Source organism: Anopheles ziemanni, chromosome 2 (genome assembly GCF_943734765.1).
Source record: "Anopheles ziemanni chromosome 2, idAnoZiCoDA_A2_x.2, whole genome shotgun sequence".
Lineage (NCBI taxonomy): Eukaryota > Metazoa > Arthropoda > Insecta > Diptera > Culicidae > Anopheles > Anopheles ziemanni.
Genome location: NC_080705.1, coordinates 75,022,739 through 75,035,757, shown reverse-complemented (window position 1 = coordinate 75,035,757; position 13,019 = coordinate 75,022,739). Strand labels below are relative to the sequence as shown.

Here is a 13,019-nt window from a genome sequence, read left to right as displayed (position 1 = left end):
TTAAATTATGTTCTCCAAGTTTGCGGTTCAAATATCTTTTCGTTCGTTCAAACTTGTTGCACTTGTGAGAGATTTGTCTAGGGGTTTTGAATTATGAGGCATTTTTCCGGACATTCTTATGAATCGTCTTGTCCGTATTGGAGTGTTGCAAAACCGCAATTTGAATCAAATCGTCTCTAGGACTAGGACTATGTTAGCGGTGGTAGGACATAAGTATGGTAATTATTCAACAAAAAGAGAAAAAAAAGCTACATTAATATACCTTTGTCCACGTTCTCCGCAAGGATTTGACAGGTAAATTAACCCCCAGGAACGCTCAGAATGCTCGGCAGGTGATAATTGAGCAACCCCCAACCTATGTGTATGTGTCCGTCCGTGGTTGGTTGGTTGGTTGGTTGGTTGGTTGGTTGACCGGGGTTGGCTCACCGAACGAATCCTCAAACGAATTCCTTTCCTGCCGCTTTTGCTGCCTTGGGTCCCCCGTTCCCTCACAGCCGGAACCCTTCCGCCCCACCGAGGGCTGCCACACGCGTTAAAGTATTTCCACGAGCCGCTCGTACATCGACCACACATACAACGCACCAACACGCGCACCTCGCCGTCACGCACGACGCACGAAAAAGGCCCAGTTTACACGCGTACACATACCCACAACCCGCGTAAGGAGCTGACACTTGTTTCTTTTTTTATTTTATTTAATTTTTTTTGTATACCCCACGTAGGCTACTCACTCCTTTATCGCCGCACACTGGTTCACTCGGGACGCGGACCAAAAACCCAAAAACTACCCCCAGATGAAAGGATCGCTAGCGGCTAGGCGTTCCGTAAGTGAATAATATTGGCAAAACTGTGGGCCCGTTCCTTTTGCTTTTATTTTGCAGTTGTGGTGCTCCTTGTTCGGTGTTATTGTCGCCGACACACACGTGGATGTGATTGATTTATTTGTGGAATCGCTGTATCGCGAAGGACCACGGCCAGCACCAGAAGGATATGTACACGAGCGACACAATAGGGCTCCTCCGCACGCAGCGTACGGGATCCGAATTTTACGGGCAAACACACGCACACGCACACACATAGACACACATACACTAGCACGCACGGCTACTCCGCTGCTGGGTAGCAGGGACACAGGTGAACAGGCAAAACCCGACCGACTGCGACGAGGAGCGGGAGGCACGAGTAGAGAAGGATTTACCCACCAGAGCCTGGGGTTTGGCAAATTTGGTATCAATTAAAATCGTGTTGCCCGTGGAAGACAATGAGCTAGACGAGGAGGGGGGAAATGGGAGTGTATCCGGCGGAGGCTAGGTACTACGGCGAACGACAGCGGGGAAATATCTTGCGACACCGCAGAGTTGCAACACCGAAGAACAATCGAATGGTGGTTAAAAGGGTGAGAACTATACACAAAACCAGGCTTTCGCTCACAAATTCGCTACACTACTATGGACAGGCTACGCGTTCTAACCGAAAAAGGCCCTACGGACGCTCCATAAATCACCTTAGGCCGCTTGCCTTGCGAACAAATCAACCAACGAACCGACCGAACGAACAAAAAAGTGCTTTTGAACTTTGCAAAACGTATCCAGGCACTGCGAGCGTGGAGCGCGTGAGTCCTGGCCACGAGGATTCACGAACACAGCGCCAGCAGTGGCGACCAGTTGAATATGTCATTCTGCTAGTCCTATCCCCACCGAAAAACCCGATCGAGGCCCGCCAGGATGGGTCCGCGCGCGCTCGTCGGCTTTGGGTTTGCTCCTTGCCAGACCTGGCGCCTGTTGCAGGCACAGGAGCGAGACACCACGATGACGATGACGACGACGACGACGACGTGCTGGAGCAGCAACGTCGGAGGGACGAGAGTTCCAGCCGGGAGTGAGATAAGGAAAGCAGTACAAAGCAAGAGCATGAGCAAAAGTCAGTGTTTAGTAGTGGCGCAGAGAGTTCGGCCACTTTATGTGTGTATTTACGACAATCGTTGCCTTTTTTCGCCCGCCACTAGGCAAGCCGCGAGCTAGCGGCTGTAGGTCCTTTTAACGCTAAGATGGTGAATGGAAGGTGGCACGCACACTACTGGATTACCGAAAAGTAGCCCTTCCGTTCTCCAGTCCCTCAATGCCAGACTGTTGGAAAGCTCTACCGATTCAGGATAGCGCGACCACGCGCAACAGGAGAGCCAGGATCAGCGACCGGCAAGGCTCTATGCCGTGCCGCCCCGAGCAACAGGAGAGATAGTACAGTACAGTCTACACGCTACTGCACACAAACAGGTACAAATCAGCTCCATAAGCCTTGGCGGAAGGATTATGGTGAAGTGTTTCAAAGATGTATGATCCCCTTTCTAAAGGATCCTTACAAATTGTCTGAGGCTTTCGGGACTACGGCATTTTTTTAAGGTACTACAGGAATTTGTGATACTATTTTTTTTTTTTTTTTCTATTGAATGTTTTGTTGTCAATGAAAAATATGTGAATCTACAAAGATTGATGGTGGATTATTGATGTGTAAAAGTATAAAAAGTTTGATATACAATATTGCGCCCAGCAGGTATGCAACGGATGACACATATAATATATTTAATAAATTCTAACCTCCAAGAGTTTAGGCTTTTTTTAATAGAAACTAGCGTTTTTTAGTAGAAAACATAACATGTTATTCTCTATTCATTTAAATGATAGGTTTGAAACACGTACTTTCGAATTTGCTTCGATAAGTTTCGGTATGGTGTAGTACAGGACAAGAGCACGTGTTACAACACCGCCTATAGGCGGTTCAGACCGAAAAATGAAGTCCAAATTAAAATACCATTTATTTTACAAACGATGTTTGCATCATACCAATTATTTACTATAACTTACGTAAAATTGCAAATATCCTGATGTGTAAATACCCTATTTACATGGTCAATTCGTTAACCTGTTTGAAGAGATTCAAATAATGACTAATCCAAATTGCTCCGAGCTGGAATCGTTACGCAAACCTAGGTCCGGATTCGATTTCTCACCACTAGTGCAGACATAATTTGACGTTTCTATCATATTAAAAACACAGTCATATTTCACAAAAAATCAAGTGTAAAGAAAGGAAAATGTAGTAACATACTTAGGACAAAGTTGCGTGGCTTTAAAATACCTTTCATTTGAGGGATCATTTGTCGAAATTGGTTGAGGAACTAAAAAGTTATTGGCAATGTGGCATTTTTTTAAACCTAAACTCCAAATCAAGCTGTCTTTATCTTTTCACTGTAAAGTGCTATCTCTGTCCATGCCACAGGCGAAGCGAACGTCGACGGACTGTCATTTCGCGTTTTGTTTTTGTCACTAGCAAAAATGGTTTTTGTGGCGAGAGAAAATTAGAACGAAAACTATAAAAATATCGAAAAACAAGCTCGTCAGCCTGCGACAGACTGCTCCAGTGCTAGCTGTTTAGTGCTTCCGTGGTCATATATTGAGCCTGCCATTGCAGGGGTGTTTGAAGCCAGTTAAGTATGAATTCTTTTTAATAGTCTCTGGCGGATTGCGATTGTACGAGAACAACAGACGAATTCCAAACAAGAAAAATGGGCCTGTTTGCTAGCAGACAGAATGCCACGGTCGAGGAGACGGACGTGAGCCTGAACCATCTGTACAAGTATCCACCTCGAACGGGTAAGTGGTGGAAATAGGACGCACCAGCCGTGTTCCAGTTTTGCAGCCACAGTGTACGGTTTCCCGTTTTCTTTCTACCGTAGGCAATTACTTTGGAACACATTTCATAATGGGTGGAGAGAGGTTCGATACGCCTCAACCGGAAGCTTACCTGTTCGGAGAGAACGCTGATCTGAATTTTCTCGGTTCCAAACCTACACCAGTGAGTCGGATGAAGTGTAGCCCGTCGTATGTTCGTCGTTTTATAATAGGGTATTATCGTTTTTTGGTTCGTTCACAGTTCCCCTATCCACCGCCCCAGGCAACGGAGCCAACGAAAACCCTTAAAAGTCTCGTCAACATTCGCAAGGAGTCGGTACGCTTTGTGAAGGTGTCGGAAGGTGGCTCCAATGGGAACAAACTGTCCAACACTGCCCTGACCATTGCCAACGGTGATCCCGCGGGGAAGGGCCACTCAGCACCGGCCATCAACAATGGCAACGGCATCAGCAATGGCTACAACATCGAGTTCGTGTTCGATGCCGACCACGCTTGTCTTATTACGATCTACTACTTCTGCATTGAGGACATCGGGGCGGGCGGGTTGAACTACATCTCGCGCGACTCCTCCATGACCTCGGAGACGTTCCACTTCCAGCGCGGCGTGAACCAGGTGTTCTCGGCGCCCCATCACATCATCTATCCCGCACTGTACGCGGAGGATGATCTCTCATATAACCCCGAGAAAGACACGTTCCCCGTCGTCATACACTGCGTGGTGGGAGATGGAGGATCAACGGCCACAACAGCACCGACCGGTGCGGATGTAAGCGAAGCTAACGCGAGCCGCCAATCGCACGCCACGATCTGCGTTATCGATCACCACTCCGATGGCACGTACGCGTTGCGAGCGCTGAAGCAGAAAATTTTCGTTGACGGGCTGTACTATCTGCTGCAGGAGATCTATGGCATCGAGAACAAGCTGACCAGCAAATCCATCACGGACGAAGAGACGGAAGACAATGGAAGCGAGTGCGTCATCTGCATGTGTGACACGCGCGACACACTCATCCTGCCTTGCCGTCATCTGTGCCTGTGCAACTCGTGCGCCGATTCCCTGCGCTACCAAGCGAACAATTGCCCGATCTGTAGAGCGCCGTTCCGGGCGTTGCTGCAGATACGGGCGGTGCAGAAGGATACTGGGAATGGATTGCCGTGCGGGGGTGCCCCGGCTGGACAAAATTCGACTGATGTGAGTACATATAGGACACTCCAAACCCCCTTTCCTTTTGACTAAGAATGAAAACAAAGTTCACCATAGATATTCCCTTTGTTGGGCAATAAAAAGGGAGCTGGAGTAGCGTGATCCAGTAGATTATCCCTATCCGATTGAACCTATCTTATCTGTCACACCAAAATAGACTTTAAATTTTAATCACTTCTGCTAGCCACACAGACAAGCATTAATAATATTATCGCTTTTCAACAATTATGTGCTAAATTTCCTTTTGATTCATTTCTCTTCATGTAAAGGGTGCTGATAACATTCCTGCCGGTTATAAAACCATATCACTCATCGAGGCGCTCAACGGACCGACCGTTTCTTCGAAGGCAATTACAAGCGGTAACGATGCGACTGCACCGACAGACACCGGAAGCGACAATAATCGGGTATGTCGCAGGTGGTGTTATTGTTTGAGTTTTTTTTATTGTGCGTTGATTTTTGTTTTTGTTACAGAGCACCGAAAACGGCTATGGATTCCGCAGCAAAATGACTAAATCGTCTACTGACCACAGTAGCAATGGCGAGCTAGCAAATGGAAGCATCGTCTCGGAGAAATCACCCGCCGACATACGAATGCATCTGTTGGCTGCCGATGGTGACGGTGGCTCACCGGGCGACGGTAGCGAAACCATTGGCGGCGGTGTCACCAATCCGACCGTGTCGACCAAGAAGGAGCTTCTCTCGAAACACTCCCCACTGCTGCAGCGGGCTCCCGTCAGCAAGGACAAAAATCCGCGTGAGAAAGGAAGCCTCCATCGCATCGGAGCCAACGCGAACGGCGGCGCCGGGGGACCGAATGGGCCGGGCAAATCGAAGTCGGGCGGAGAAAAATCAATCGCCTTCCAGCTGGTGCATGAAAAGCCCGTGGCGACGGCAGCGGGTGGTGGTGGTAATGTTGGTGTACCTCCGCTTGGTCTTACCGTTGGGTTGCCAAAATCTGCCGACACGAAGGTGACAACCGATCCGAACGAAAACGACGACGACAGCGATGGGGAGAAACTATCGCCCTTGCTTCGGAAGAGTGCCGAGAGCTACGATTCGAAAAAGTCTCCTCACGGGGACAGTGCGATGAAGAAATTGCTGACCGGTGGTGGAATCGGATCGGGTGCTGGCAGTGAGATGAAAACATCCCCTTCAACAGTCATCACCGAGCTGCTAAAGGGAGCCATCATCGGGAATGACGATATCGGCGGGAATGGTGTGGTCGTCACAGGAGGGGGCAGAGCAGGAGTGGGTGGTGTTGGTGGTAGCATCATCACAATCGTAGCAGACGATTCCGAGGATTACTACACGCCGGAAGATCCACCGGCAACGAGCCCGTTGAAATCGATCGACGACGACGACGAGCTGCCAAAGCTGGCAGTGGAACCCGACGTTGGCCGGAAGCTGCTCTCGGGTAGTGTCGGTGTGCCGATGCCATTATTGACCACCTCCTCTCCAACGTCAGCCCCAGCGCCAGCTCCACCGTCGGCACTGTCCGTGCTGAAGGAAGAATTCTCGCAGGGTTCGCTACCGGACAGTCCGATTAGTGGCAACTCTCAGACTTCCACCCGTAGTTCGAGCGATAGCTACTCGTCTAGCTCCAGCACCCGACAGCTTCTGTCATCCGGCGCGGTAGCTAACGACACACCGACCCACGTGCTGAACTCAGGCGACTCCACTACCAACGGCCACAGCGGGGCATCCAAGAGCATCGAGTGTAGCATTGAGAGTGATTAGTCACCTATTAACGAGGTGAGTCCTGGTTGTTGTAGCTTAAAATGCTGGAGAAAATATTTAACCTGTACATATTTAACTGTACATGATTGTAAGACCATTTCAATTGAAAACATTTTACATTAGATTTTTTTTACAGCCTGATGCTTTTACACCATCCTTCAGGGCCGGTAGGAGCGATGGCTGATTGACGAATTCTGCAACTGTTTGGCAATTTCCAGGTGTCGGCACCGATGAGCCCAACCACTACTCCCAGGGTGGTTTACCCACGCCGTCATACTCTCATTATTTAAATTATCAGCCAGTCAGGCGGCATCGGTTCCGATTTACTGATCTAGTTCCGCGAGGCTTATGGTAGGAGGTTTTTGCTAAACTTCCTATGGTAAATTTTCTTCTGCGGCTAATCCAACTAGATAAAAACATGATCAATACGTTTAGCATAAGTGTGGAAGTTCACGTAAAATTATTAAAAATAAAACAATATTTTCATAATCGATCAATCGCGGTACTTCGCAGTGTACAGAGAGTACCGTTTAAAGTAAAGATTTTCTATTTCTATCAAAACAGCGCGCGAAAATGGAAGAAAGAAATTTAACCCGTCTAACAATAGCAAATGCATTTTAATCATAAATCTTATATAAAGGATAGCAGCTGTTATCCTTTGCCATTTCTTAGTGCGATGTTTTATTTCGGAACATTATGTCGACTCTCAATGCACGCTACCAACGCCCTCTATACGTCAGATTTGAAAACGGATGTCGGAGGACATTTAAGCAATTCAAAAAAATAATTTCATCTTAAACCAATTGCTAACAAATTTATTGGCTTTTATCTATTGAGAACATTTGGTATTTTCTTTTAAAATTAGCTGTTTTTCTCTCATTTCATTTTCATTTTCCTATTCTTGTATCGTATTTCCTCCGTTTCACTATCATGCTGTACTTCCAGATCAGGTTCTATTCTGTCGTTAACCAGCAAAAACGTCGAAAAACCCATACATCGCATTGTTAATGGTACGCGTGATCATTCGTCCAAATTTCTAGAGTAATAGGAGAACAATGTATAATAAGAATGTGAATGATCGGTGATGTTAATCATTTACTTACCAACTTTTGTCGTCGCAATTTTAACGGAGATGCTTGAACATCTTCGAAGAAGAAAAGCATAACCAGCAGAATTATGACAAATACACCGTGTAAAAGCATTCGACTTTTTTGCAGCATCATATTGGTTACTTTATTCACTGCACATAAGCACAATTAATATGCTTTTCGATATGGAGTAAAACTTGCCGTCGTTCATATGAACCACCCTGGGTAAAGCTTAACACAGCACTTGCAAGCAGCTGGTTCAAGAGGTTACTTGTGACCTATGCAGGTCACAATAAGTCCCCACTCTTTGCCATAGAATTAGGGGAGGGAGGGCTGGGAAAACAGTCTTGATGAAAATGATCCAATTTCCGAACTGAACGCGTATGTTATGTTGATAGAAACGTTCGCACCGGTTGCTTCCGTTGGGAATGATATTGACCTAGGCTTAAAAGCTCTCTCATTGAAAGACATGAATTCAAAAACTCCTTATGGTAAATACTGTAGTATTTAAGTAAGAGGCTAGGATACAAACCAATAAATTCAAACTCAACGAGCGAGTAAGAAAAAATGTCTAAATAGACAATAAGGAATACCACCTAATACCCACTGGTACTAGAAACATATTTTTTGTTTCAATTGAAGATCACAAATGTGAAAGTTGAACAAGATAGAAAAAATCAGCAAAAAGAAATTGCACTTACCTTTGGGTTGTGAAGGGTGCAACTACATTGAGGGTGAAATTTACGCAAAAAAACAAAAAGCAACAATGGAAAACGTTACCCTTCGCACAGTAAAGGGCGCCCTTGCGTAAATGTGAGAACTGTAACAACAACATTCCCCCAATCATGAAAAAAAACAATCGACTCTTCTCTAAGACGATGAAACTAGTTATTTTGCAACACACTCAACAATCGCAATAAAAAATACCAACTTGTCTGGTTTTCAGACCATTAGTAGAAGAAAGAGATTAATTGCCATTTTATGTAACAAGGTTCCGGGGAAACGTTCTTTTTTATTCTTTCGTGTTTTTCGCTACCTCTCTGTTTCTGGTCTGGGTATTATACACTTTACTTTTTCCTCAACAACTAAAGCTTGCACAATAATTTATTTACATTTATTTACAAATGTTTTGTTAAACGAAGAAACGTAAGAAACGAACAATAGAAAGAAATAGTATGAAAAATAATCGCCTCTTACTCAAGAAGAAATCTTCCAAATATATAAACAAGATTACGTGCTTTCTACACATAGGCAGAGTAACAGGCATCATTGGATACATTTCAATCTTCTATAACTAAAAATAATTTGAAAAGCCTTTCTCTTTCAACTGGCATGGTAAAGGGGATGACATATTTCGCGTAAGAAAATTTACAAACTCATCGGTGGAATCCATCTTGTTCTTCTTGGCGTAATGACCTCTAGGTCATGCCTGCCCGTTAAGGGCTTACGAGACTTGTTTCCCTGTTGTACATGGATAGTCAGTCCTCTCGTACAGGGGACGGTCCGGTCTCGGTTGGGATTCGAACCCACGCCGTCGAGGTGTTGAGCCCCGGCGCTCATGAGCCGATTTTCTAACCGGCACTACCGCTCGGCTGTCGCGGACCCCCAAGACGGTGGAATCCATATGGTCACTAGAAATGCTAAGTTTTTTTGATGAGTGGGAAAAGAACAAAATGTCAGGGGGTACAAAACAGGCTTGTACGAACACTTTATTAAGTGACTGTATGTATAGTTATCAGTATCTTTATTATAATAATTTAACATCTTACATTCTAGATGTACCGTATAATCATTTATTTCCCACGATCTGTTCCTACACGCGGCGAAGAAAAGGTCGAGGGTTGGTGGTGCTTTGCTGCATAAAAATCAAGGTAAATCTTACGGTTATTGAAGTGCATTCTTAAAAGAGTCCTTATTAAGAGTTGCTGGCGCACGGGTGACGAAGCACACTAAATTCCTATAAATCACTTAGTATAAAATTCGCATCTGTAGCTGCAAGTAAGCTAGTTGTCTACCTCGGTTTGTCTTTTGTCTGTTCCTTCCTTGTTGCTGTGTGTTAAAGGTAAATATAACGAACCGTTTCATATATGTACGCTATGGGTTTAAAATGGGTGCACACCTATGGGGTTTGCTGTAATGCAATTTAAATATATTGTTTATTGCTATCCCTTTCAACACTGTCGCCGTTTGAACTGTACCGGAGGTAATTTTTGCTAAAGAATAAATGAGCAAATCGTATACAACACAACTGACGAACGGCGCATGATACGAGCGTGTATCATTGTCTAGTTGAACAAATAAAAAATTAAAAAGAATGAACATCTCAGTATGATCCTCCTTGCCTGAGGTAACTTCATGATGAATCGGATGTCGCTTCTCCCCTTGCGGGTGCTCTAAAAGTTTACAAGCGCCTTCCAGCAGCGTACGGAAAAGTACTAACCCTACCCGTAACCTAGTATTGGCTAATATGGCATTAAAGTACATAAAGGAAATTATAAATTTAAAATTTTACACACACACACATTTCGTTTTGAACGAGCGATTTGTGTTGGAACTGGTGAAATGGTTGAGATTAACGAAGATAAATTGATAAAAAAATAATGAACAATCGACGCGCGCGCCTTTTTCCACTCAATAATAATAAAAAAAAAACTAACTTACTTTTCCCCCCCTTTTTTATGTACACCATATAGTAATGGCCAATCGTGCCTTGAACGTCGCTTACTACAAATTGTACTGCAAATAATTGGCTGCCACTTCTTGCCGAAGAATGTCTTTTCGTGTTTCGTGTCTCAGATCGTCTTTTCGGGGAGTAGTCTTTTATGCCACCCCCTGGTCGAGGTGTTTCAACAGATTGAGCTAAATTTTGTTTTAAACTTGTACTTGTACTCTCGAAAAGAAATGTTCTTTCCCCTCCTTCCAGGATGCCCTGCGTAAATGCTTCATCAATGGTGCTCCATCTTCAAAACCGGGTAATTTTCGCATTATTGTCTACTAATTTCTACACATTTTGCTTAAGGAAAATAAAACAATCACTATAAATAAAGGCAATGAACAATTTGACAGCTTTGTTGGAAAGCGTTATCCAAAGCAAACATCTTTTACACCTATGGCAACAACAAAATAACTCTGAAACCATTTCAATAGAAGCAGACAATATAGTGAGAACGATATAATGTAACCAAAATCTACGAGAAAACCATTCAGGCCGACTGAACGAGCCACGTGTGTTTCACTTTTCCATACTCGATAGATTACGTTATTAATTGCCGTCCATAATTGAATACTGGTAAAGTCTTTTCATTGACCACTTGCGACGCCCAACCGGTATTTAGCGCGCGATAAAATATTTCAATTGACTGAGCAAATAATTGAGAACTTGTGCACCACACATGAAAGAATCGTTTTAATGCGAACAACAGTGGCTTGCACGTGCTACCCGCTCGAGTTTACATATCTGTGGCGTAGTTTTGTTGTATGTTAAGTGCAGTAGAAAGCGCCCATTGATTTTGTGTTATCGGTTTTGGATAGGTACGGTAAACGACGGATATATAATGTAGCTATGTGGTTTTGGTTTGTTTTGGTGGCTAAAGTACGCTGGATCGAATATGTTTACGAGTGGTGGTTTGTCCATCCTATAAACCTTTTTTTTCTATATTATATATGTATGCATATATGAGAATGGTAATATGGCAGATAAAGCATAGGGGGTTTTTTTGTGGTGTTTCAATATTCTTCTTAGCCTAATTTCAGCACACTCGCGTTTCGCGACCCCTGCATTCGTGATAGGTAGTCCCTTTTTTTAGTGTTTTCTAGAACCATAATTGTTTTATCAGTTTTGCTTTAGCAACTGCCCTACATTGCTATCCATTCTGTGCTCGGCGGCTCTAGGTGTCCTTTGTGCAAACACACAACTAATTGACTAACTGACCGCCGCCGCAGCCGCCGTCTGTTCCTCATTCGTATGGCCGAACGCGCAATCGTACCCTTTTCCAGGTTTGAGCAAGTCGATCGTTAAGGGGCGTCTGCTCTTGCAATGACACGATTTTCTAGTATGATATGAGAGGATGTGGGAACTTGTATCGTTTCTCCTTGGAAGCCTTGGCTAATGCGGCGCGCGGTTGATATGATGATGGTTCTAAACGAATAAATTATGTTTCTACTTCTTGATGAGCCACAGCGCCGTGTTTACGTTGTATAGCTAGAGGCGCTGATCCGCGGGACAGTAGCGGGCGTTTCTACGGAGTAAAAGCTCTCTCGGTGTGACTTCAACGAGTCAGGGAACACGCGTCCCGTAGTGAAATGTGTTTCTAATATTTTTTCGATGCATGCCAACTTATCTTCCTTACATCTTTTCAGTTTCGTGTGTTTGTCTTTTCTTCCATTATCGATCTGATACTGTTCATGTACAACGCACGAAACAAATTCATTTCCTTCGCCTTGACCTATCTCCACTGGGAAAGGGTTATTTGCTTCAAAACCGTGAAACAAAAACGTGGCGAAAAATTGTACAAAATATTCAAAGTGACAGTTGCCTTCAAATATCAATGCTTTTGTAACGGAGGATGCGCTACCGCCGAAGTGCAAAAAAAACCCCGTCAAATCCAAAACTACAAGCAAGCCATGGAGTTTCCAAAACATCCTCTTTCAAATTTTACATAGAGCTGGAACCCGTTTTTCGATTGCCAAACAGGCATGCTAGATAGATGTACACTGTATAACATTTCTATACTACTGTACGGCACACAACTATCAACCGGCAATGTTGGTTCATGTAAAATGATTGCTCGTACGCACACTATGTAGTTGCATGAGGTGTGATTGCATTTATTTCCCCGCATTGGCTAATTTAAAAGGCGGTAGAATCAATCATTTTTACCTCAATTGAACACTGGGATTTCGCATTGATTCCAATTCGCAGAGTCCGGCACACCGTTGATAAACGAAAACTGGTGCTCGGGGTGTACGTATATACTGAGTATAATAGGAAAATGCACTTCAATTCGCTGCACCGGCCGCAGGTTTCGCCTTTGGCCATATAGTGTTTACCTCAAAAGAAGGTAGTAGCTAAGAATGGAGCCTGTTCACTAGAAAGCAAGTTATGATTCGCGATGACACACGTTGATGATCGTTGGAAGATGCGCTGCCGAATCCCAAACCCGAAGGCCTAGACTGCGTTGTTTCAGAGATGTTTTCTTTGTCACCTAACCGCTTTGCTAGGAATCGATTCGAATAAGACACGGACGGAAGTGAGCCGACTAAATCGATCGGATCAGGTTACATGCAGGTTTACAGTAC

General features: G+C 44.5%; 1 protein-coding gene across 1 annotated transcript; it reads left to right on the top strand.

Moving 5' to 3' along the window:
* Positions 1-3,365: 3,365 nt before the first annotated feature.
* On the top strand, positions 3,366-7,000 carry LOC131284680 (uncharacterized). The gene is made up of 6 exons (XM_058313547.1): positions 3,366-3,650; positions 3,734-3,852; positions 3,931-4,881; positions 5,163-5,300; positions 5,368-6,648; positions 6,757-7,000. The coding sequence occupies exons 1-5, from the start codon at positions 3,563-3,565 to the stop codon at positions 6,631-6,633; spliced, it is 2,562 nt and encodes an 853-aa protein (XP_058169530.1). The 5' UTR covers positions 3,366-3,562; the 3' UTR covers positions 6,634-6,648; positions 6,757-7,000.
* The last annotated feature ends 6,019 nt before the right edge of the window (positions 7,001-13,019 follow it).

Coding starts and splice junctions, on each gene's coding strand:
- LOC131284680 (XM_058313547.1), top strand. CDS start 3,563: ATGGGCCTGTTTGCTAGCAGACAGAATGCCACGGTCGAGGAGACGGAC. Junction 3,651..3,733: donor CAAGTATCCACCTCGAACGG/GTAAGTGGTGGA, acceptor TTTCTACCGTAG/GCAATTACTTTGGAACACAT. Junction 3,853..3,930: donor TCGGTTCCAAACCTACACCA/GTGAGTCGGATG, acceptor GTTCGTTCACAG/TTCCCCTATCCACCGCCCCA.